This window comes from Phaseolus vulgaris, chromosome 4, assembly GCF_051622355.1.
Source record: "Phaseolus vulgaris cultivar YP4 chromosome 4, ASM5162235v1, whole genome shotgun sequence".
Lineage (NCBI taxonomy): Eukaryota > Viridiplantae > Streptophyta > Magnoliopsida > Fabales > Fabaceae > Phaseolus > Phaseolus vulgaris.
Window position 1 is genome coordinate 12,656,746 of NC_143501.1, and position 25,051 is coordinate 12,681,796.

The 25,051-nt window shown below is 34.0% G+C and overlaps 1 protein-coding gene and 1 pseudogene across 9 annotated transcripts; one reads left to right on the forward strand and one right to left on the reverse strand.

Moving 5' to 3' along the window:
* Nucleotides 1-571: 571 nt before the first annotated feature.
* Nucleotides 572-20,371, reverse strand: POL{LAMBDA} (DNA polymerase lambda (POLL)). 9 transcript variants are annotated; one of them, XM_068646221.2, is made up of 14 exons: nt 20,088-20,371; nt 19,806-19,943; nt 18,982-19,296; nt 18,665-18,743; nt 18,435-18,565; nt 17,844-17,906; nt 14,448-14,627; nt 14,291-14,344; nt 12,603-12,691; nt 8,887-8,977; nt 5,249-5,329; nt 4,921-4,988; nt 961-1,045; nt 572-884 (listed from the first exon to the last, which is right to left on the reverse strand). In XM_068646221.2, exons 1-14 carry the CDS (start codon nt 20,184-20,186, stop codon nt 786-788), a joined length of 1,572 nt encoding a protein of 523 aa, XP_068502322.1. In that variant the 5' UTR covers nt 20,187-20,371; the 3' UTR covers nt 572-785. The 9 variants fall into 9 exon arrangements, 6 of the variants coding, with proteins under 6 accessions (XP_068502322.1, XP_090157378.1, XP_068502324.1 ...); XM_090301252.1 differs by having other exon boundaries at nt 14,448-16,672; nt 20,088-20,194; XR_016520387.1 differs by lacking the exon at nt 8,887-8,977 and having other exon boundaries at nt 14,448-16,672; nt 20,088-20,294.
* On the forward strand, nt 9,510-11,580 carry LOC150027911 (uncharacterized; annotated as a pseudogene).
* Nucleotides 20,372-25,051: the final 4,680 nt, after the last annotated feature.

Below are 25,051 nucleotides of genomic sequence, written 5' to 3' on the forward strand. Positions count from 1 at the left end.
TATCAATCTCATCTTACAAACAAATTTTGTATATATACAAATTTCTCATTTTATTGTATCTTTCATATCACCCGCTACTACTTATAAATATATAAAATATATAATCTGAGTTTGAAGATATCTATTTCTTTAAAAATATTTTCATGGGAATGAATAAATTGGACAAATGGGTAAATTAAAACAAAGTCAGACATAATATAGATTCGTAGTGAATTCTTAATTTAGTTCTTAATTGATCTATATATGAATAAAATGTTATTCATTTGGTCCCTAACTTCTTCATAATTTGTTTCTCTATTCATGTAGCACGTTTTTAATTTGATCTCAAGGTAAAGACCAAATAAAAATTCACTACACCAAGGATTAAATTATTAATGTATAAGGAGATAACGATCGCAGAGATAATAACATTTAACAGAGAAACCAATTTAATAAATTTTATATGTACATATTAAATTGAGAATTCACCGCATCTACAAACCCCAAAATTATGTTTAATTGTAGAACAATTTGTAAGATTAATGATTAATCTGCAGCCATGACAATTAACTTACAATATATTTTAAATAAATCCCTACAGCAAAACTGCTCTCATTATGGTACCACTTTTTGTACAAAAAATACTGAAGTCAGACATGATTGTATCTTACAAGTGTATCTATTACAAAGCAGCACCCTGAGAATAATAAAAAAAGGCATTTGCTAAATACATCACCATATTCTAAAATATTCTAAAAAGGTTGATTGCAGAGAGCAAGCAAAAAATTTACAAACCATGCGTATATTTATAGATTTCTTTCATGTGGTTCAAGCCAAGGAAAGTCCAGGAAATCAAATACCTCCTTTTCAGTATTAAATTTCAAACTCGCACTACCTTTTGCACCCTGAAATGGAACAAAACCATATATGAGAATTCAGGCAAATCATAACGCAAATGTAAACGATTCTTTTATGCCATACCCGTTTGCTGCCAGAACCATGAGTGGCTGGAAACAACCCAGTATCATCAAGCCGGAATCCTTTAGATTCTGCTAGCAGCCTCAACCTGCACTCATACACCCAGAATGAGAAAAACCATCACAACTTATTAACTATGCATGATCCAGAAATTACAACCCAAGACAAACAAGACGGACAAGCCCCATCAAATAAAGGGTAAGGTTATGAAAACATCGTACGCAGGAAAACAACAAAAAGCTAGAGTCTAAAAGCTTCTCAATAATCACTGGTAGGAGAAGAAAACTTAAAACAAAGGGAGATAGAAGTAAAATGATAAACCATGTTTCCGGGGTTTTATGAGTTATTTTGCTATAACTTTAATGGATTTTTATTAAAAAGTATTGTAAAGAAAAGAAGAATATGTCTTGAAAAAAATAAATCAAGTCATCCACCACAACCATTTCCATCCAACCAGCCAGTGTTGACACACAAGCAATGTTGTTAAAATCCTGGGTATACACACAAACTCGTACAATTCAACGAGTTTGGAGGAGAAGGCAAGGTGACTCGAACAGCGGATTGGGTTGGACCAAGTAGGCGTGCTGCTCGGTAAATCGGAGGATCGTTGGACCGTCAAGATTCTCCTACTCATCTCGCTTGCCACCGCTTGCTCTCAATTGCTGTGGTGCTCGCCATAGCTCGTATTTGTGCTGCTTGCCACTCCCTTTCACCGCCCCTGTTTCTCTCTGTTTATTTTCTTTGATCTGTTCTGCTCCTCTGCCTTATTTATTTTCTCTGATCTGTTCTGCTCCTTACTCCCTTATTTTAAAATGGTATCAGGAAAAAATTGTTTACTAACATAAAGGATTTTGCGGAAGGTTTATTTGTATTTAATATTTATTAATTGTTTTATGGATTAATTTTATGAATTATAAACTTATTTTTACTTGTGTTATGTATTGAATATTATTTTTCATATACCACTAATTCCTACAAGTCAAAATCCTTGAGTTATGTTCTTTTTATCTTCTTTTTGGTCCTCAAGTTTAAGAAGAACATTGCACACAAACCTCAAGTCTTTGTCGCTCGCATCTCCATAGCTCACGTCTTCGCCCTTCATGTAGCCGCGCCATTCCTGTTCGCCACCGTGGTTTCGCTCATGTTTGGCACCGCTCATTGGTCACCTTCGTTCGAGATCGTGCTCATCGCTTGCAGATGCCATCGTGCTCGTCACCTGCTACCATTATCCCTCTTTGTTCTTCTTCTATCACAATTACTTCCTTTCTCTTCTGTTTTAAGTTTTTCATTGTTGTCGCGGTTATGTTCCTCTCCTGATTTAATTTTTTGGAATGTACTAGCTGATATTTATAATGGCAAATGGAAGTGGAAGGACTGATCCTGTGTGGAAACATTCTCTTTCTATTGATAACAAAGCAAGGAACATAAAATGTGAATATTGTGAGAAAGTATTAACAGGAGGGGTTTCTAGATTGAAGCACCATACAATAGGGACTTCATCAACAGGAGGGGTTTATAGATTGAAGCAACATACAATAGGGACTTCAAAGGATGTTGGAGCATGTATAGCAGTTCCTGAAGAGGTTAAAACATTAATGTTGGATACTATTACTATGCTGCAGCAAAATTTGATGAAGAAATCAATATCTAGAGATGACAATAGTGTGGGTGATTCAAAAAATGCTAGAAAAGAACAAGTCAAGAAGACAGTGGGGACTCATAAAATATTTTCAAAAGAAGGGGCGCTCAAACTACTCTTAATTTTATTTTCAAGAAAAGTGAGAGGGAGGAGGCATGTCAAGAAATGACTCTCTTTCTCTACAATAATGTTATTCCATTTAATGTAGCAAACGGTTAAGAATTTAAGAGAATGTTTGAGTTAGTTGCTAAACATGGTGACGAATTTAAGCCAGTATCATATCATGAAATTAGAGTGAAATATTTGAAGCAACCGGTTGAAAAGACTAATTTGATATTGGAAGAACATAAAATATTTTAAAAAAAGAAGAATGGGTTTACAATAATAACATATGGAATGATAGTAAGAAAAGGTCTATACTTAATTTTCTGGTAAATAGTTTAAGAGAGTGTCTCTTTGAAGTCTATTGATACTTCAAACATAGGCAAGACACTTGAAAAAAAATTAAAGATGATGGTTGATGTTGTTGAAGAGGTTAGCGAAGAGAATGTCATCCAAATTGTAATCGATAATGCAACAAATTATAAGGCAGCTCAAGAATTGTTAATGCACAGGAGAAAAAAAGTTGTATTGGACATCTTGTGTAGCCCATTGCATTCATTTAATGTAGGAAGATTTTTAGAAGATTTTGTAAAGATTAGAGACAAAAGGTTTGTGGAAATTTGCTATTGGAACAGGATTTAGGAAAAATAATTTGAATTGCATGAGGGGTGCTCTTCCCCTAATTAAGGTGTTGCACATGGTGAATTCAGAAAAGAAACCAGCCATGAGATTTATTTTTGAAGAGATAGATATTGCTAAAGAAAAATACAAAGTTTTTCCAGTGGAGTTAGTAAAAGATAATAATAATAATAATAATAATAATAATAACTAATTACCTTTCATTTATATTTGATTTCTAATTTTGTTTTCTTAGAAATATAGACTTCTTTTGGAGATTAATTTATTTATGTTTATCTTATTTAGCTACACTCCCCTTTGGGAAATCATTGATCAAAGATGGGACAACATACGTCATTGCATGCTGCAGGCTACCTTAATCCCATGTTACACTATCATCCCGAGTTTAAAGTTGACTATGAGGTGAAACCTAGAATGTATGATTGTTTGGAGAGGTTGGCCAGACACATTGATGAGATGAGTAAGATTGATGCTCAAATTGAGAGTTTCAAGAGCAAGTTTGAATTTTTTGGTAGTCAGGTAGCTCCACAGGCACTCAAGACCAAAACTTCATTACAATGGTGGAAATCATACGATGATGAACATTCGAGGAATTACAAAGATGTGCAATTAGAGTATTGAGGTTGCTTGTAGTTCATTCAATTATGAGCGTAATTGAAGTGTTTTTGAAAGGATAAGAATTTAAATTTATGAAATTGATTTTATAATTATTTTTTAGATGATAATGTGTTAATTAATTTTATAATTATTTAGGTCCACACTAAGAAAAGAAATCGTTTACACCAAAAGACCATGAATGATGTGGTGTTTGTGATGGCTAATTCAAGATTGATGAAGAAGAAGGGTGTTAGGAAAACAAAAGACTATAACATTGATGATATTGCTTTTGATGATGAATGGACTCTAGAGGAAAATGAAGCAAATTCAAGTTATACTTTAGATAATGACATCTTACTTGAAGTTGGAGAAAATGAAGAAGCTAGTAGAGTTGGTGTTGCTGCATATATGAATGATTTGGAGGTTCCTCTAATTGCCCATGATGATGAAGGTCATGGCAGAGATGACATTAGAAATTGGTTGTTTTGTACATGAACATTTTATGAATTATGAACATATTTTTAATTGTGTTATATATTGAATATATTTTTTTATATACTTGTAACTCTTACGAGTCGCTCCCTTTCCGAACCTCTTATGATTCTCGAGTTTCGCAACATTGCATTGCATCACATAGAGATAGACCTAGGCTCATATACATCTAACAGTATGTTGACACAACACAGACATAAATTAAGATGCCACCTAGCTCACCACTAATAACCAATTTCTTAGATATAATGGTTACATCATTAAAAAAAAAAGGGAAACATCTTTCTCTATTATTAAAATGATCAAATATTCATTTCACTTCTAAACCTTTCACTAATGTTATCTGCATATGTCTCAAAAAGTAAATTCATATGATATTCCCATAAATCAAAAGAACAATCCCAGAGGTACTATTTGAACTGCTCTACTACAGATCAATGGCCAAAAGACAAAGTCTAGAACAGAAAGTTTAGTGCATAGAGAAGTAACTATACCTCCTATTCAACACATCGTTTCCTGTCCAAGCTATTAGCCCAAATGCATATATGTCTCTTGGGTACACCTGCAAAAACATTAAAATCAACCATTTTAAAAAAGTTGGCTATGCAACAAAGTTCAAACGACAAGATGGGGCAACTACGTTTACATTTTTACTGCAATATCCTATGGTTGGTTAAGTAGGTAAATAATTAATAGTCCCAGCAGTATCAAACACTATTAAACAGAAAACAAACATGGCAATAAAACTAATATATGCCATGCTACATGTCAAAAGAAAGATAAAACGAACACCTTAAAATATTTTAAAGTTACAATTGTCACCTTTATATCAATACGATGACGCAACTCCCGTCCAGGATAGGTGCAAAAGCCAAAGTAAGTGTCCACACCAGAATCAGAACCCTGTCTAATGAAATAAAAATTAACAAAGAAATATTGCAAAAACATCTTCCAGATAGATTGGTACAACAAAATATCAAGTAGGGATTGATTCATCAAAAAGGTATATCTAGATAGAATTAAATCAAAATTATGGAAAGATAAATATATATATGAAGTAGAGAACAGGTTATGAACTCCTATTAAAGTTTGAGAGAAAGCACACAGTGTTAGGAACCAAGAAATCCTAACACGATATCACCTTCTCAGATACAAAAACAGTGTGACTGAAAGGAATAGTATTTCTATACAACACAAACAATCAAAACAACAAGGTGAACAAAATTACCCCAAAAGAAGCACTCTCCTTTCATTCTGGAAAAATCAGATTCACCGATGTTAGAAAATAAAAGCTAAAAGTCCCCCATTATAATTGAGAATCTATTTATTAAGTCCTTACTCCAAATCCGACAACTAACTATCCAGTTACAGCTAATTACAAGTTAGCCCTTTTTTTCTTTCTATAATAGACTTCTAAAGGTCATTCCCCTTTCTTGTCAGTCTTGTCCCCATTCCTAATAATACACCACCCTTATGAAACAACCTTGTCCTAAAGGATGAAATCTGGAAATCGAATCGTGAAATCTGAATGATCTTCCCAAGTAGCTTCTTTTGGAGATTTGTTATGCCATTGCACCAGCACTTGATGAATTAACTCTCCATTCTTATTCACTGTTCGATTATCTAATGCCTGAAGAAGCTGAAAACTGTGATCACCTCCAGTAACTCTGCTGTTAGTTTTGTTTTGCTCCAGTGGATGGTCCCCCACAACTTTCTTAAAGATGCACACGATACTGTTTTGGTTGTTGTAAGTTGAATGCATCAGGTCCAATTTGTTGTAGAACCAAATAGGGTCCACAATATCTGGCTGTTAGTTTAGGATGGAGTCTAGTAACCATGGTAGTGTGCCTATGAGGCCTAATCGGCCTAATATTCTAATATACCCAATCCCCTGGCTGAATCAATGTTATCTTTCTGTGGCTATTAGTACAAAGTGTCATGTGATTCTGTGGTCTCTGCAGAGCTTCATCACGTTCCATTAAATCTTGAGCCTCAACTTCCACCATAGGTCCTAGTACAAAGAGTGTGCCATAAACTACCTAACAAGCAGTGCTTAGATATATTTCCACCATTCTGTTCAAGACTTTTGTTTGGCCATCTAATTCCAGCCGACTTCTTGTACTCCTGTTTAAAGATGTTTTGCAGCCTGAATATCTCTTTCTAAAACAAACTCATAAAAGTAGGATTTCTATCACTAACAATGAAGATGGGCATCCCATGTAGTCGTATCACTTCTCTAACAAAATTCTCAGCAACCACTTCTGCGAAATATGGATGGTTGATAATGTGTAATTAGGAGAAAACTAGGTATAAGATTAATTTTCCTTGTGTTTAATGAACACATGGTTATGTTTATATAGAAAAACAAAACATCGAAAAAATATGGGTTGAGCCCATTGCATATATAAATATATATTCCCCCTTAGACTAGTGCATATAAATCGTATGTACCAGCTTGTTACAAATACAATCAATCCTCCTAGGCAATCGTAAGGATTTAGTTAAAATATCTGATAACTGATCATTTGAATTAACAAAGCATGTGGACCCAAAAACATTGGGAGTTAAGAGGTGGAGAGGGGTCATAAGGGAGTAAAATAGAATGAGATATTTTGTTATCTAAAGCTGAAGATGACATGTGATTAATAAGATAACATTCACTAATAACAGTATCATCCCAAAAACGTTGAGAAACCTCACAATGGATTAAAATAGTGCGAATTGTTTCAACAAGATGTCTATTTTTGTGCTTAGCCACTCCATTTCGTTGAGGTGTATAAACACATAAAGTTTCATGAAGAATACCATTACAAGTCATAAAACTTTTAAAATAATGAGAAAGATACTCATGTCCATTATCATTGCGCAAAATTCAAACAATAATTCCAAATTGATTTTTAACTTCATGTGAAAATTTTGTATTGGAGACTAGAAATAAGAACAGTTCATATTATATAAGTGAGTGCAAACCTCACCCTATAAGTCAGTTTTATAAGGTTGAGTTAGACTTAAAGTTCACTTCTTAATATGATATCTAGAGCCTAGGGTTAAAATTCAATTTTTTTGGGTGAACCCACTCAGGTTCTTCATGCTATTGGGCTTACTTGGCCTTCTTGGTGATTATTCTCATGTCCATGATCAGATTTTGGGATCTCTTGTTGTTCCCAATTTTACTTCCACTTGTTCTACCCTTCTGCGTGTGCCAGGTAAACACATCACTGATATATTTCTTCAAGTTGATGACTCTTCTGCTTTAATCTCTCAACGTTATGATTGCACTCGCCCTTCCAAACCAAGAAAAGGGCATCACAAGTGAGACCATTGTGGCAAACTTGGCCAAAAAATTGACTAGTATTATGCCTTACATGTTTGTCCTCCTAGATTTGTTACGATTGCCCAAACTATTCCTTTGTAACTTTCTACTATGGACCCTATTTCATCTTATATCTCAGACCAACCTGCAATTTTCAATGAATTTCTTAAATGGTATGAGGATTGTCAAAACTCTAGTTCCACTGCTTCTGTTCCACTTCATAGGTAGGTTTTACCATTTAATTTCTCATTAGTTATAGAAGAAGTCCCATAAAAAAAGGAGATACTCCCTGAAGACATGTTGAAACAAGGTAGAGGGAGGGACACAATCCCGTAATGCAACGAGAAGAAAGGAGAATCCTAGGAATCAAAAGAGAGAAATAGTGAACAACTCTAAACAACCCACCAAATGATACCGAAATCAAGCACAAAGGGCAGAAATGAGCTCAAAAGACTCCGACAAGTCAAATTGTGGTTGTCCAGAAGATTGCGACCATTGGAAAGTGGCCCAGCCACGACATTAACGACGCGTTGGTCGAGTTTGGATGAGGAGTTGTCAGGGTAGGGTCGCACTCCTCGAGGCACACTGGATCCAAGTGTCGGCTGATGAAACTACGGTGGCAAAAGGCTACAAATAGTGATCCAATGCCAATTTCTTTTTCGGATAGAGACGGACAGGGTGGGATCGACCCACTTTGTACCAATTTGAGAAAAATACAAAAGTGTAAAGAATGAATTTGAGAGAGTGAATTTCCCTCTCTCAGGATCTCATATTTATAATAACTTTGGATACATCAAATACAATACATGAGAGGGAAAAGAAGAGAATATGAAAAGATATATCTAGAAACTAGATACAACACAAAGCACACAACAACTTTACAATAAATTCTATATAAGACTTTATTCTACCAGATAAAAAACAAAAGCTAAAAAAACCCATTTACAACTAAGGACCTATTACGTACTTACTCCCAAACCGCATAACTAACTACCCAGCTACACCTAATTACACTTATCTTTGATGATATCAACATACGAATGATAGAATAATATGTGGAAATTTTTTATCAATGTTTTCCAGGAAAGCTTAATCAATAAACCAAACAAACCATAAATTATAGGTAACAAGAAAATGCTAAAATTACCTCTTCACTATGATTACTGAAAATTAAATCCTCTCTTAGGAAATTCATATGCTTTAAATGTTTTACAAACTTTGGCAAAAATCCTTTGTGACTGCAAGCAATGAATATATTTGTTTAACCTCTGAACATGAAAAAAGAAGTATCCACAAAGCAAACAATGATAAATAAGTGCATAGTAAATGATTATGAATGTTACATATTTTTCCAATAATGGAGATGAAAATAAGCACGAAAGAAATAATGAATCTTCATGACATAAATCGCTTTAACAATTTAGAACAACCATAATCATTCAATCAATCAAAGTAAACAGTATGCAAAGTTAAACCATGCTTCTAAAAGACTCTTTTAAGAATTTTGTTTTACCAAGATAAAATTTTGATACATGGTACAATAGAAAATTATTATGTACTATTCTATTAAAATTTAATAAATTAGACATATGCCATGTACAAAAGAAAATTTAATTTGGAAAGCAGTACATATGGCATAAATTTGTTATTTTAAAAACATACTTTTAGTTATAAATTAGAATCCAGTTATCAAATCCTGGTAGCACCACATTGCGGCCAACTCTAAACATGATATAGTAGGATACTTTGATCCAACTACAAGGCATGAGAATGACTTTGTCATTGGAGTATGAAATTCTAGTGTGGCTCTACATGGCTTTAAGCTACAACAGCTATCTTTATGGCTCCTCCAAGGTACGTGTCAATTGAAATTAGAGATTTTCACCATGTCTCTCATTTGCAAAAAAACAGCATGGCTTAGGTGGTGACACTAGCATAGCCGTGGTTCACAAAACTAGTCAAAAGAGCTAGTAGCCTGATGCAGAGCACAGCCAACCCATGTGTGCTGCGAAACATGGTTGGATGTACCATTCAATTGCAAGGTATGAGACTTGAGTCCCACAATCTATCCATGAACAATTTTTTCATCGATGAATCCATTCATAAAAATATTTAAAAAAATTGTAAAACAAATTTAATATTTATGAAAACCTTTTAAAAAGGTAAATTTAAGAAAGATTTAACTGTGACAAAAATTGGTTGGATTGATTTTGATCCGTTAAGTATTATAGGAGGATCCATTAGATTTCAAGAAATAATGAAGCATTAACTATCCATAAATTAAATGGATGGATTTCATCTTATGCAATAATTTTATACTTCTAATTGTTGGAGATCCCACATTGAATAGAGATACAACTAAATCACAATATATGAGATGGTTACAAACTTCACCATACAAGTTGAGTTTAAGAGATCGAGTTAGGCTCAAAGTCCAATTTATGGTGTCAAAATTATTCAGAACCTATCCTAGTCAAGTTTGTTAGGACTCATGTCACCTACTATTAGGTTCTCTCCTCTAGTCCCATGCTCAAGATGTTTAGTTCTTGCGTGAGAAAGTGTGTTGGAGATCTCATATCGGCTAGAGATAAGGCCAAATTACAATAAGCGGGTGCAAACCTTACCTTACAAGCCAATTATGTGAGGTCAAGTTAGACTTAAAGTCGACTTTCTAATAATGAAAGGAAAGGATGAATGTACTTGTAGATGGGCTCTGCATAGATGACAAATAAATGGATTGCTTTGTCACCCTTAGATTCTAATGTGTAAGGTCTTGGTCTCTAACAATAAGAAGTAGCTTTTGTGGTTTGATTTTCCTGTGATCTTATATAGGGTGGTGATTATTTTTGTTAAATGTAATGTTATTTGTTATTATTTCTTTTGTATGTACCTAGCTTTAGGGTAAGGGTTTAAGGGAAGTATCTTGCCTTAGTTTGTAACTCCTATATACACAACAATAAAACGCACAACAGTCTAGGTTTACTACATTGTTTGTTCCTCCATCTTATTTATTCAAGTTGGTATCAAAGTGGGTATGATCCCACTTTATCTTCTCCTTCATTGTCTTCGACAAAGTCTATTGTCATCACAGGCATTACTATTGACATCACAATATCACCATCACTGTTTCATTGGAAGAAGTCATTGTTCCAACATACTTTGGTGTTAGAACACATTCTCCCTCTCATGGTCTTAGGGTTCCTCTTCTCTCTTTCAAGTTTAGTGTTGCCCCTTTCTTTTCTGCTATTCCTACCATTACAAGTGCAAGACTCAACTAAAAGAAATATTCGTCTTAGTCTACCTCCATGGAGTTATGGTTCCTTGGTCAAGGATATCATGACCATTTAGAAATTGAAGTCAACTCTATTCTTGATGCAAATAGATTTCATTAGCAAAAGATTGACTTCCAACTATGTATTGTTTTATGGTGTTGAGCCTAATGTTTTAGAGATGCTCAGATCCCGCAAAACATGTTTCACTTTTTGGAAGAATGCGCAAGACATCTTTGCTAATTATATTGAGTGTCTCTTTGAAACAACTCCAAAGAGTAACTTCTCTCAAACAGACCAACCATGATAGGATCTCACATATGGCATAGGCTAAGGCTGCACTAGAAGTTAAACAATTTCTAATGGCAAACTCATTAGAGAAACTCAACAAAAAACTTGACAAATATTATATGGTATTGATTCTAAAAAACCTACATTCAGATTTTGATAATTTTCGTGGTCAAATTCTAGTTTGTGGTCAAATCCTTTATATGGATGGTTTAATTACTAGACTCACTATGATTGTTGTTAGCAGTTTGATGTACTGTTGCTGTAGTAGGTGTTTGTTCTAGGTTCTACTACAATATTCTAAGGAGGTTTTGCTCTTTTGTATTTTGTACATATCGGGTTTAAGGTACACTTCCTTTAATCATTCTCTTGCATACAGGTTGAGACATCCCTTAAATGTCCCAATTATACATATTCTTTCTTTGTTGATAAAAATAAAATAAAATTTGTGTGCCTAAATTGATGAAAGATGACAATCAAACTGAAGTTATTGAAACTTCCGCAATGGCAGTCCCTCAGGAAAGAGGAAGAGGAGGTCGGAACATACGACGAGGACATCTTGGTAGGAATGGACATCCTCAATGCTCATATTGCAAAAAATAGGTCATACCTAAGAAAATTGCTATTCATAGCATGGCTTTCCAAACAAAGCTGCTCATGTGTCTAAATCTGAAAAATTATGAAGAGTACCAAAATTTTTGAGGAACCAGTAATCAATCAATCAAGGTCAATCCTCTTCAATGCCAAGTGTGCCAACTGCATGCATTTTTCAATTTATGGAAGGTCATAATCCATGGGATTCTAGAAAGTGTAATGTGTGCAGGAACAGGGTCAAACAGCGGTAACTTTCAAATGGTCAAGGTTTAAGGATTCAAATCCTATTATGCTTCTAAGGCAAAAAAATGCATTAGAAAATTGGAGGCAAAACTAGGTTTAGGGTTTAGATTTTATGGTTTATGATTTAGGATTTAGTAGGACCTATACCATGGTAGGACCACCATGGTGGACAAAAAGGCAATAGTAGCAGTGATGGCAACTAATGCACTCCATTATCTGAATCTTCTTGCAACCAAAGGCTTTTCCACTCCACTAGAATATGTTATTACTATGACTAATATTAAAATAAAGAAAAAAGAAAAATAGGATAAATGTTTATATAGAGAAAAATCATACAAAAAAATATGGGCTAAGTCCATTACATAGAAATATCTAACAATATCTAATAATATCTAACAATTAAAAAATTATTATATATTTAAACACAATTTTTCTTCAAAAATAAAGGTTATAAGAAATCAAGCCATACCTTTGTCCATCAGGATGTGTTATAATGATATCAATGTCTCCACAGGTAGCTTTCCCACGTCGATATGATCCCCCACAAACGATAGCAACCTAAATGACATAAGAGCACAATGACCAAGTTTTCAACACGATTCTTCAATTCAAATTGCGGCAGCAACAAAATAATATTCTTGCTCTGATTATGTGAGTAGTTAAACTTTAGGAAAAATAGAAACATTAAGCTGAAACCGTGTTCCAGAGACAACACAAATGTTTTATTTATATTGAGTAAAAGGAACTAATACAATAGTAAAGGATATTTGGTATCCTCTAAATAACAAATATATGATATGAAAATAAATATACACATTCTTCATAATAAATATATAATCAAGATATTCTTGATTATATAGAATAAGTTCCTTAGTTCTATAATTACAACACTACCCATCAAGTTGAAGCATATAAGTCATGTGTCTAGCTTGCTGCAAATATAATCGACCTTTGGTCCTTTTAGTAGATATGTCAACAAAGTGTTCCCTAGAGTTGACAAATCTAGTGGTCATGTCCCTAAACTCTACTTTTGTTCTTATGAAATGACAATCTACCTCAATATGCATGATCTTCTCATGAAAGACAACATTAGAGACAATGTATAATATTGTTGGTTGTCACATACTTTTGGGAACTTTTCATCAAGTTTGAATTCTTTGAGTGGTTTTAGCCATATAGTTCACAAGTGACTAATGTCATTGCCCTTAATTGAGATTCTACAATTGATCTTGCCACAACATTTTGTTTCTTACTTTTCCATAATATTAAATTACTTCCAACAAAAACATAGTACCCTGAAGTGGAGCATCTATCGCTTAGTGACCCTACCCAATCAACATTAGAATACCCAACAATTAGAATATTTCCCTTAACTTCATAAAAGTTTCCTTTTCTAGCAGCCTTCTTAATATACTTTAAGATCCGTATGAATGCCTCCTAATGGTCTTGACAAGGAGAGTTTAATAATTGGCTTACTGTGCTCACTGCAAAGGTGATGTGAGGACGAGTAACAGTAAGATAATTTAGTTCACCAAACATTTTGTGTCTCCAAAGATAAGAACATGGTTCTCCGTGGTCAAACTTAAGTTTGAAACTTTGATCCCTTGGATTATGCCACTTCTTGATGTGATTATGGATGAAGAAGAATCAAATCAAGAAGGAGGAGGATAAAATTTACAAGATGATCAAGGAGTCCTAACAAGAAACATGGTAAGAAAAGAGCAAAAGAAAGACTCAAAATGATTAAAAGAAATTAAGATGTATTAAGAAGTGGACTTTAAGTCTAACTCAACCTTATTTAACTGACTTATAAGATGAGGTTTGCACCCACTTATATACTATGAAATGTCCTAATCTCTAGTCAATGTGAGATCTTCAACACACATCTCTCATGTCGAGGTTACCAACTCGTGTGTAGGACTATATATTATATTATCATAGTCATTTAGAGTCTATCCTAGATGTCCTAATCTCTAGTCTATGTAGGATCTTCAACAAGATGCAAAATAATTTATAATATTTAGGAGATTCCAAAATATTCTAAAAGGATCAAGAATGTCTTAGAATCCCTTAGAAGTGCCAGGGTGGACGACCATTTATGACAAGATAGAAAACACATTAGTCTCAGTCCAACAAAAATTTGTAGAGCTCACTCACCCCAGGCAAAACATCCTCCCCAGCTTTACGTAAAATGTGATCCATCTCCTGAACCTATCAAATAAAAAAGGTTATCAAGGTTTAAACAAAATAAATTTTGGGTGGGGGAAAGAGGGGTGAGGAGGAATATTATCTCTTTAATACTAGTGTTACAGACCTCATGGCGTGGAATTCGTTGTCTGATATCATCAAAGTATTTCAACCCTAACTTTTGTGCATTTGTAAGTGAGCCATCATTCTTAAGATCATCTAATGAACGATGTCCCTTTTCGTACAATTTCATTGCTGTGGATGGACCTATGCCCCATACTTCTCCAAATAATGATATTGTCTGCACCTATAGTTCAATAAGGGGGGGAAGAGAAGGAAGTAAGATTGCAATATAATGTAATAATATACAAGTTGATATCTTACAAAATACTTGGTAGTTCCCTTACACATTGATCAACAAAGCAATAAAGGATAAACATTATGCAATCAAAGGTAACTTTTACAACACAACTTCTACAAATCATAAAGTAGTAGACCAACGACTCACTATTCATGCAAATAATAGAGGGCACAACCTTCACTATAAAAATCAAGTTCAGACATCAATCTCAAGGAATTAAAAAAATAATAATTACAGGCTCCAACCCCAAGACGATAAGTTATTTTTAGAAAGTAGACTTTAAACCTAATTCAACCTCACAAAACCAGATTGTTAAGTGATGATATATTATAATTTGATCATATCTCTAGCGGTAAATTTATTTTTTGAACTTTCTAACATGATTTCAATATTAACTAATTAGTCAAGTTTTAATGGCTAAATTGCAGACATGTCTGTGATAAGGAAATATCTAAGAGTGACAAATTATGAGCTAAAATACTTATGACTAGTGCTAGAATATTATAGCACAGATGTTTCATTTCATATAAATATTATTAAGAAGTGGACTTTAGGCGTAACTCAACCTTATAAAATCGGCTTAAAGGTGAGGTTTGCACCTAGCTATATACTATAAAATGTCATTATTCCTAGTCGATGTGGGATCTCCAACACACCTCCCTCACGCCGAACTACCAACTCGTGCGTGGGACTATATAATGGATGGTTCGATAGCGGCCCGATAGGAGGTAGCCTAATCAGCCCAACAAACTCTTGCTAGGTAGACTCTAAATTGTTTTCATACCATATTAAGAAATAAACTTTCAGTCTAATTCAACCTTATAAAATCGGCTCACATAAGATGAGGTTTGCATTCACCTATATTCTATGAAATGTATTTATCTTTAGTCGATGTGGGATTTCCAATAAATATCATACGTGAGTTAGCCATGGGGAAACCTATTAAAAATTAAGCTAATTGATGAAGACTGCCCAGGGCCTCCAACATCTGCTTGACCCATTCCTGCTTCAACCATCTATTGTTGCTAAGGTTGCAGTTGTTGTAAGTGTGGAAGTTGCTATTGTTGTTGTAGTTGTGGAATCTATTATTGAAGTAAAGGTAGTTGATGTTGTTGTTGTAGCTGTGAAATCTGTTATTGAAGTAGAGGAAGTTGTTGTTGTTGCTAGAATTGTGGAAGCTCTTGTTGCAATTGAGAAAGTTGGTGTTGTTGGACCTGAGGTAGTTGTTGTTGCTGCATGCTAGGCAGTTGTGACTGTGTTGCAACTGTGAAGATGTTGTTGTGATTGCAACTGTTGGTGTTGTTTCAGCATTTGTTGTTGCTGTTGACTGGACAATTGTGGCTTAAATACAACCATATCCCTAGGTAAAAGCATCCCAATCAAGTGGGAGTCTTTGTCAGAAACAAATAGTTGCAATGTCAATGATGGTAATTGAATAACTGCACACAACTTCTTTTCCAGCAGCTGAACAAGAAAAACATGTGGGTTCATTGCCCCAAAAACAAGGAAATTTGCCTATCATATACATTGTTTGTTATCCATGTGGTCCTGAGATATAAGCCGAACTATTTGCATTACAGAGGGCCAGCTCGCTGCAAGTTTTTCGGAGGCAGAAGAATTCTTGTAACCTTCTAGCTTGGTGATAAAGACTGACTGTCCTTTTCTTTGCCCAAACAAGCTTCCCTCCCAGGCCTTCACATTTGCATTGAGCAGATTGCATACCACCGGATGTTCATTGTGACAAAGGCATACCAACTGCAATTGATGCCATTCCCAGAAGTGACAATTGATGAACCAAGACCATTGATTTCCTTTTTGTTCATGGGAACTCCACCATGCACCATTTCGGGCCTGAAAGGTTTCCTCTGCTCATACAAGACACCTGTGATCCCATACTAACAACCCAATGGTTGTGAAATCCCAATGTTTGACCTTGAAGACAAATTATAAGTGTTGGAAGATAATGAACCAAGCCAAGGGTTTTGTCCAACCTGCGCAGGAACGGAAAGGGACCTAGTGTTAGTGATGTTATTACTGACTGTCCAGATGAACAAACATTTTGAGTCGCAGGTACAGAAATGCATCCCACTAGATTTCATCTTTGGCATGTGCATGGCAACAAGAGTCCAACCCATTGACAGAAGTCCCACAGAGGTTCCACCACTTAAGCCAGCAGAGTTCATCACCTGCTAGGCTTGAGAGAGATTGCTCAAAAGGTTCACATTTGCTTGAGTGGGATTGACTGGACGATAGGGTTGCAACATTAACACTGTAGGCTTTGTATCCAGTGCATTTTCATTATATGTTATAATATTTAGAGAAACTGAAAATGTTTGCAAGCTTGGGACTCTTTGTCTAGTACTAGTGGAGGTTATATAGATGAATTATGAGGAAAAGCATATCCAAATACCATGGAGGTTATAGGGATTGGCTGCATCTTACAGTAGTAGGAGGAGCCACATTCCAAGCATGAATTGGTTGCCAGTTTGCAATAAGCAATAGATCCATCAACTGATGGTACAGAAGTTGGGGGTGCCCCCAAAACTGGTGTTACAGAAACAACAATTACCTTAACAGGACTTTGATTTGAAGGAAAACTAGTGATCCGAAAACTACTCAGCCATGTGGGCTTTTTGAAACCTTATGATACTAAAATAAGGAAATGAAGCGTTTTAGTTGGTGGACCAGCAGCTCAACTTAAAATCACTTTCTAAGATGGTACCAGAGTGGTACCATCTTTTGTTACCTGTTTTGTCACTAGCCCTATTATGTCACGTGCTATTGGACCATCCACAAATATCTAGTCTCATGTTCAAGATGTTCAGTACTTGGTGTGAGGGAGTGTGTTCAAGATCTTACAACGGTTAGAGATATGGTCAAATTATAATATATAGGTGGATGCAAACTTCACTTGACAAACGGGTTTTTTAGAGTTCAGTTAGACTTAAATTCATTTTCTAAGAGCTATCAAGGACTGTGATACATAAGTATTGTTGTCAATGTGCATATAATCTAATATAATGGAAAAGAACTAAAAAGATGTGGTTGTACGAGGATCATGGATAAAGATAAAATTTGAACCATTAAAGCAAAAAAAATACATTATTAATACAAATTATTCTTTATAAATCTTTGAGTAATGAGGGTTAATGGTTATAATACCTTCTCATCTGTTTCGAAGTGTTCCAATTTGGATAACTTCCCACTAGTTATAATCTCCTGAATCTGTACATAGTAAGAACAGTTGCTAGTCTAGTTATCTAAACAAATGTAAAAGAAAACACTAAATCATTACAAAAGAGGTAGAAATTTTTGTTCGAGGTCCAAATTACTATCACTCTGCTATTAATGTAGATTCACTGTCATTATAAATGAAGAAAACAAAATTTCAGAAGACAAAGGAAAAGGTAAATAAGCTGCAAAACTAAATATTTGAACCAAACAACTATGTTATAATAACAATAATAATCATAATTTGATAGCCCAATAATAAAAAACTTTTAAAAAAAATCATATCTCGTAGGTATTAACACGCTAAATGGATTTCGAGTACAACCAGACAATGCTATTCACATTTATTCCTAGAAATAAAAAATTAGGAGGATATCATAGAAGACAACAGAAATTTCAGAAGATGAAATAGGGCAGAAGAGCAATAAATCTATTAGGAACTGATTCAGAAAATAAAGATATACATTGTTATTCAAAGTAACAAATTTCAAGACAAATTGTCTAGTGACATAGTTCACTTACATGATCTTTCATTGATTTTCCAATAGATGGCAGGTTGTTTATCTGGTCAGCACTTTCAATTTTAAATGGCAACTTCTCAATAACAGCAATAGCCTTGTAATAGCTAAAGGACCTTCGATCATCCCCCAATGCTTTAAAACAGCATTACCGCAATAAATAAGAGCACTAGAGTAACAAGAAACATAAAAGGATTGCAATATGTAGGAGACTAGGGGTTATAAAAGCCTTACCTCTATATATGTTTACAAGTTTCCCAAATATCTCTGTTATGTTTTTGTTTTGATCAGGTGGACTGTATGATAAAGATGACTGCAAAGTGCAACCCATGTTATTGGAGTTTCAGCTTTAAACAAAACAGAAAAAACTTGAGTGTGTGCGTGCTACGAACACTATACACAGTTACATGCACCAGAAGATAGAAAAAAATATTAATTTTATTCGTCAGAATCCAATTATTAATAGAAGTGCCTGAGGAAAATGCTTGTTTTGGAGTAAAATATCGTCACGAAATAATGTTCAGCTGTGGCTTATAGATCTTGGCACTTACGACACTTTCAGCATCAAGGTGTTGAGGTCTTGTATTTCCAGAACTTAAACTATCACCTCCCCCATGGCTGCTTGTTGATAAAAATGGCGCATTTTTTCCTCCCTGATCGTTACTTTCATGATTCACCATTTCCGTATACTTGGTCTTCTTATTATTATGCAATTGCTGAGGATCGCTAGAAGTGCTTTGACCTGGTTGAGGGTTCCAAGACATTTCAGGTTTTCCTTGAGCATCCAAGTTCAGCACATACATATCTTCGGATACTTTCTCCCCTGATTTCAAGCAGTCCTCCAACCATTGATAAAGGAGAACTCTCTGCAGAAATCACCATTACATCATTAACCGGAAAAAATTAAATAACTAACTAAACAAAAGGCAAGTAAAAGCACATTGCTAACACAAGAACAGAAACCCACATTATACATTTCAAAGGCAATTGCTATATCATCACACTAATCCAGTACCAATTACAGTCCACATAAGTCAAAGTACAATACTACAACATAACAATTCTTAAAAAACAAAAAAGGAGCTCCAAACATGATCAAGACCCTTCAAACAACAGTAGTAGATATCCACTTTAATCCTTGAAAGATACACTCAAACCGAAACAACATTGCCCCTATATCATCAATAAAGACATCTCATTAGCCCTCTAAAGGTACACAAGTTTCTTATTAAACCGCTAGTGAAATACCAATCAATATTTCTGATGAATGGAAGGCCAAAATGGATGTTTATGGATACTATTGTTATCCTTACATCTCCAAGGAGACATAATCAGACTAAGCACTCATAAATGGCATAATGAAGAAAAAACCAACCCCTTTAAAACGTGACAAACGGTCCCTATCCAGTTGTTGAAGAAGGGTATCTGAGTTCATAGCAAAAACATGAGTGACCCGTTTGCATAGGCGCTCCTCTATCACAGCCCCCATTCGCACCAACCTCTCCTTCCAAATCTGACATACGGGAAATAGTGGAGAAAATTGGAAAAGATGCAAACTTTGAAACTTCAAATGGGAATAAAAAAGTGGGTTTTGAAAAATGAAAAATGTACAACGATATTCATTGTTAGCCGGTGAAACTTGAAACTTGTATTGTACCTGGAATCGACGGGCTTGGACTCCTTTGGGAACCAAAAACACGATCATGCCAGAGAACATTCCGTGAGGATCGGACTCTGGTTTCTTCTTTGGCGCCATTTTGCGACGTTTACTTTCTTTGTTGGTGGCTTCTACGAGAAAACACGGTGATGCCAGTGGCGTATGCTTCAGTACGTGCAATCCGTAGGTGTAACCTCATGGAGCCCAGCTGAAGTGTCTCAGCATATGTTGGACACGTAAGTTCTCTTGTCAAAAATAGCCCTTTGGTGTGTTTCACTCTCCACAAGAAAATAAAAGAGAGAAAATATTTTAAATGGAAACGGGAGAAATTTAGATTAAATATAATATTGTGAAAAAGAGAAAAATAACATAAAAAGATTGGGTTGAACAGTGTTTTATAAAATTCACACTTTCGCTTGCATGGTATGTGTAAGTGATTTCAGATGATACTCATAGTAAACTAAGTATAAACAATTATTTTGCAAGTTTAAGTTTTACGTTTTTTCTCTCTTCTTTTCATTAATCAAAAAATTATAATATGTAATTTAAGAGTTTAATGTTGTGTTTGGTTCTACTGATCACATGTGAGGGAAGACTCCCGAGCGGGTGAGAAGAATGTTAGGTTCTAATGATTTGATGGGACTGGTATGGATGGGGGAGCGAGTGAGTTTCATTTTTTGGTCGAATGTGATGTAGAGAGATTGTAGAGGGTGTCATGTAAGCTTCAATGAATTTACTCAGATACCCTTCTTGCACTAATGGCATAGTTACCTCCTCTAAGACATTGAACCAATGTGACTCAAATCGATTTTGCATGCAGTGTTTTAAGAAGAAAAATCGATTTTCACTATTATGTTCTTAACCAAAATCGGTTTTTCACTCACGTTGTAATGAAGTGAAAATCGATTTTGCACTTTGTTTTTGCATGTTGTGAATATCGATTCTCTGTTACATTGTACTAGATTGAGAATCGATTTTGACCTGGGTTGTGCAGAAAGGGAGAATCGATTTTCAATGTTGTTGTATTCTCCACATAATCGATTTTGTGTCTTTATTGGTGGTCCAAAATCGATTTTCATGTAGTTACACACAAGCAATAATTGATTCTCTTGTTTGTGGGGTGAAAATCGATTTTCAAGTTGATTGAATACAAGAATCGATTATCTTCTTTTTTTGTTTGTGCTGGAATGAATTTCTTTTGTTATTTTTTTTATGAAGTTTGAAATGTTTTTAATTAATATTGAATATTTTAGAAATTTTATATATTTCATATTTTTATTTAAATAGGACATTAAATATTTAGAATTTGTATTTATTTAAGATTTTTAATAGTTTAGAAATTTTATATATTCATATTTTTATTTAAATAGAACATTAAACTTTCAAGATTTGTATTTATTTAAGATTTTAAATATTTTAAGAATTTTATATATTTGATATTTTTATTTAAATAGGACTTTAAATATTAGGATTTGTATTTATTTAACATTTTAATAATTTTATATATTTGATATTTTTATTTAAATAGGATAGTAAATATTCCTAATTAGTTGTTTTTGTGTATAGGTATTTTTTGAAAGAAGAGAAAAAGGGTGTAAATGAGATGTACCTTCCAATGAAGACGGAGTAAGAAGAAATAACTTTTTGGAAGGTTTAGAATTAGACTCTTCTATTATGGATGGAGGTGTCTTTATGATTTTATTTTATTTTTATTTTTGTTTTTAGTTTTATAGCATCCTCTCGTACCTCCTTGGGTGTAAGAGAACACAAGGTATATTTATGACCATTATTTTGAAAAGTTATTTTATTTTGTATGACCCTTGTGCAAAGTATGTTAGTCAAATTGCTAAGGTCTTCCAAGTATGTGTCCAATATCCATAGGAATAATATCACATAAAATATTTTCTTGATATTTTTCTATTTGTATGGGAATACTTACTTGGTTTTGAATAGCTACATCGTCAAGTTAATTAATATAATCTAAGCAATATGGTGGAGGATGTAGTTGAATTTTTAGAGAAAGTTTATTTACTTACCTTGAACTATAACAATTACAACAAGAACCACTATCAACAATTAAAGAACATATATGACCTACAACTTTACATCTAGTATGGAAGAGGTTTTCTCGTTGTGAAGTGCTTATTTCTAAGGGACGACTTTAAAGTAGTCGTTGTACTAGTAATAAATCTCCTTTGTATGGATGGAATTCGTCTTCATAAGTTTGGACTTTTTTTACCTCAGAGGCAAAGGATGAAGTATCAATCCTTTGAATGTCTTAGTCTTTTAAAAGTAAAGTTTTTTGTATGGACATTCAGAAGAGTAATGTTCCTTTTCTAGATATTTAAAGCATTAAATTGTTTTAGTCTTAACTTCTTTAGGAGATGATACATAATTATTTTTATCCTTATACTTAATTTGTGAATTATTCCTTTCTTTTTCGTTTGACTTATTTTTGTCATAATTATCCTTTCGAAATTCTTTATTGGGATGGGTAAAATAAGAAGATTTTCTAAAAGAAATTTTGCGATTGAGTTGATCTTCTACCCTAACACATTAAAATCATTATAAGATAATAGTTCATTAAAATCATTATAAGATAATAGTTCAATTTTATCCTTAATGTCAAAATTTAGACCACTTTAGAAATGAGTTATGGTTAATGTGGGCTCTTCATGGATGTATGCCCATAACATAAGTAACTCCATTTTTTTTGCTTATATTGGTCTACAAATAGGTCTTTTTAGGTTAGCCGATGGAGTTAGTGAATAAGATCCTTATCATAATAAGAAGGACTATATATTTTTCTTAGGGCAAAGCGTAGTTCGTTCCAGTATTTAATTGGAGGGTTATGATGTAAATTAAGGTCTCTAAAATAGGCAGTCCATCAAGTTATATTAGTCTCTTAGAAACTAAGAGTGGCTAAGATTACCCGTCGTTCATGTTCAACTTGATGGTAGTCAAACAATTGTTTAACCTTCATCTCCCAACTTAAGTAATTGTTTACACTGGTTGTTCCACAGAAAGAAGGAAGGGTTATTTTAGGTTCCCTAAAAGTAGAATGGGTTTTATGTTTAAGATATTTTGGAGGTTCTTAGTAATAATCAGTATTATAGTGACTACTATAATCAACATGACTAGGAGAAGGACTAGGATGATGAACACTAGTAGTACTGTGAGAACCCTCCCTATTTCTACTCTGAGACCTATGAGTTTTTTCATCTCTGTCTATAACAAATTGATGTAAAAGATTCCTTATCTCAACAAACTATAGATCATTGTTTTGGAGGTGTACATTAATATCCATTGGAGGTTGATCATTTAAATTACCATGCACACTAGAGACTGGTGAGATGGTCCACTCATTGTTGGATGTAAAAAATTTCACAGGTATTTAAAAAAATTCAACTAGAGTGAGGCCCAAAAATTTTCTAATGAGAAGATTTTTTATATTTTGTGGGTGAAGTAAATTAAAGGAATCTAGAGTGAGAAATGGTTAAATTCAATCCCAAGAAAGCGAGGTGAGTCATAAGGACTTCTTAAGTACCAAGTCTTTCCTAGTTAGAGCTTACTTCAAAAATATCTCATTAAAGTTTTCAGAATAAAACTTCAAAACAGTTTTTGAAAAAAATAAAATTATGTATGTATGTGAATGATCTGAAAACCAAAGAAAGGTTATCTAAACGCTAGAAAAGGGAAAACCCTAAAGTATCACAAAGACGTAAAAGCAAGGAAAATAAAAAAGGAAGAAAAGTATAAAAAAAAACAACAAAAGAATAAATGCAAATGTAATGCTAGACGAGTCATATTGTGATAATGCAATGAACACTGAGAGCTCACTAACACACTATCACTCTAATGTACCTCACCGACACACTATCACTCTGATGTACCTCACTGACACACTATCACTCTAATGCACGTAAAACTATTACAAATGTTTATTGCGATTGTCGTTGGAACATTTTTCCAAACAACTAGAAAATTAAAAGAAATTACACTAGAAAGAATTAAAGTACACAAAATTTTGTGATACTAAACAAAATTTACAAAGTTTGAGCATGAGTTATTTGGTGAAAGCACTAAAATAAGTGTTTGACTTGCTCTTTAAAGTGAAGTAGTATAAAATTGCTTCTCTTTCAATCCCTTTTTCTCCCATTGATAGAGAGTCTTGAATACCAAAGTAGAACCCAAAGATTGTTGAGCAACCTTTGGATTAGTGTCAACTTAATGGGACACTAAACTCACTCTAAGTATCATATAGTGTCTCCCTTTTACTTTTTGTGTGGGTTTTTTGGGGAGGCCAATATTATTATTTATTGTAGTGAGACAAAAAATTAACTGGTAATGTGATGTGGCAACACTTTTGAATTACTAGGTTATTCTTGGACATGTGACGGTCATTCATTATTGACATTGTCTTTATCATCTTTTAAGTTCATAAACATGTTATGGATTCATGAGTACAACCTTTTATTTTGCAGTTTCATCATAAACCCTTGTCTTTGTTGTAATTGGTTGAATTTTCCATGTCATGGTTCTCAACCTGTAGAGCAAGGTGAGTTACACTTTGCTGGAATTTCTTATTGCTTTTATCATAAAAAAACTTATTGAAAGATGGTCAAACAGAGTTGTTGTGTTATTTTTGTGATATTCTTTTATTCAAGAGATAAAAGAGTTATGCGTTTAAATTACACAAAATAAGCTAATGTATTTTATTAATTATCTACTTACATTATCTAAGGCTGCCATTCTTGGAATTATTCTTGGTGCCCTTATGATTCTTCTAATGGTATTGCTGGTAGCTTGCGGACCACACAATCCTCCTTTTCCTGATAGATCACTTGACAAGCCAGGTACTTATCTTTCTTTCTTCCTTACATTGTAATTTGTACCCTTCAATCAGCACAAGTTCCAAGAGCAAGCTGAGTTTTTTTTTGTAGATTTTAATTGTCTTTAGTCAC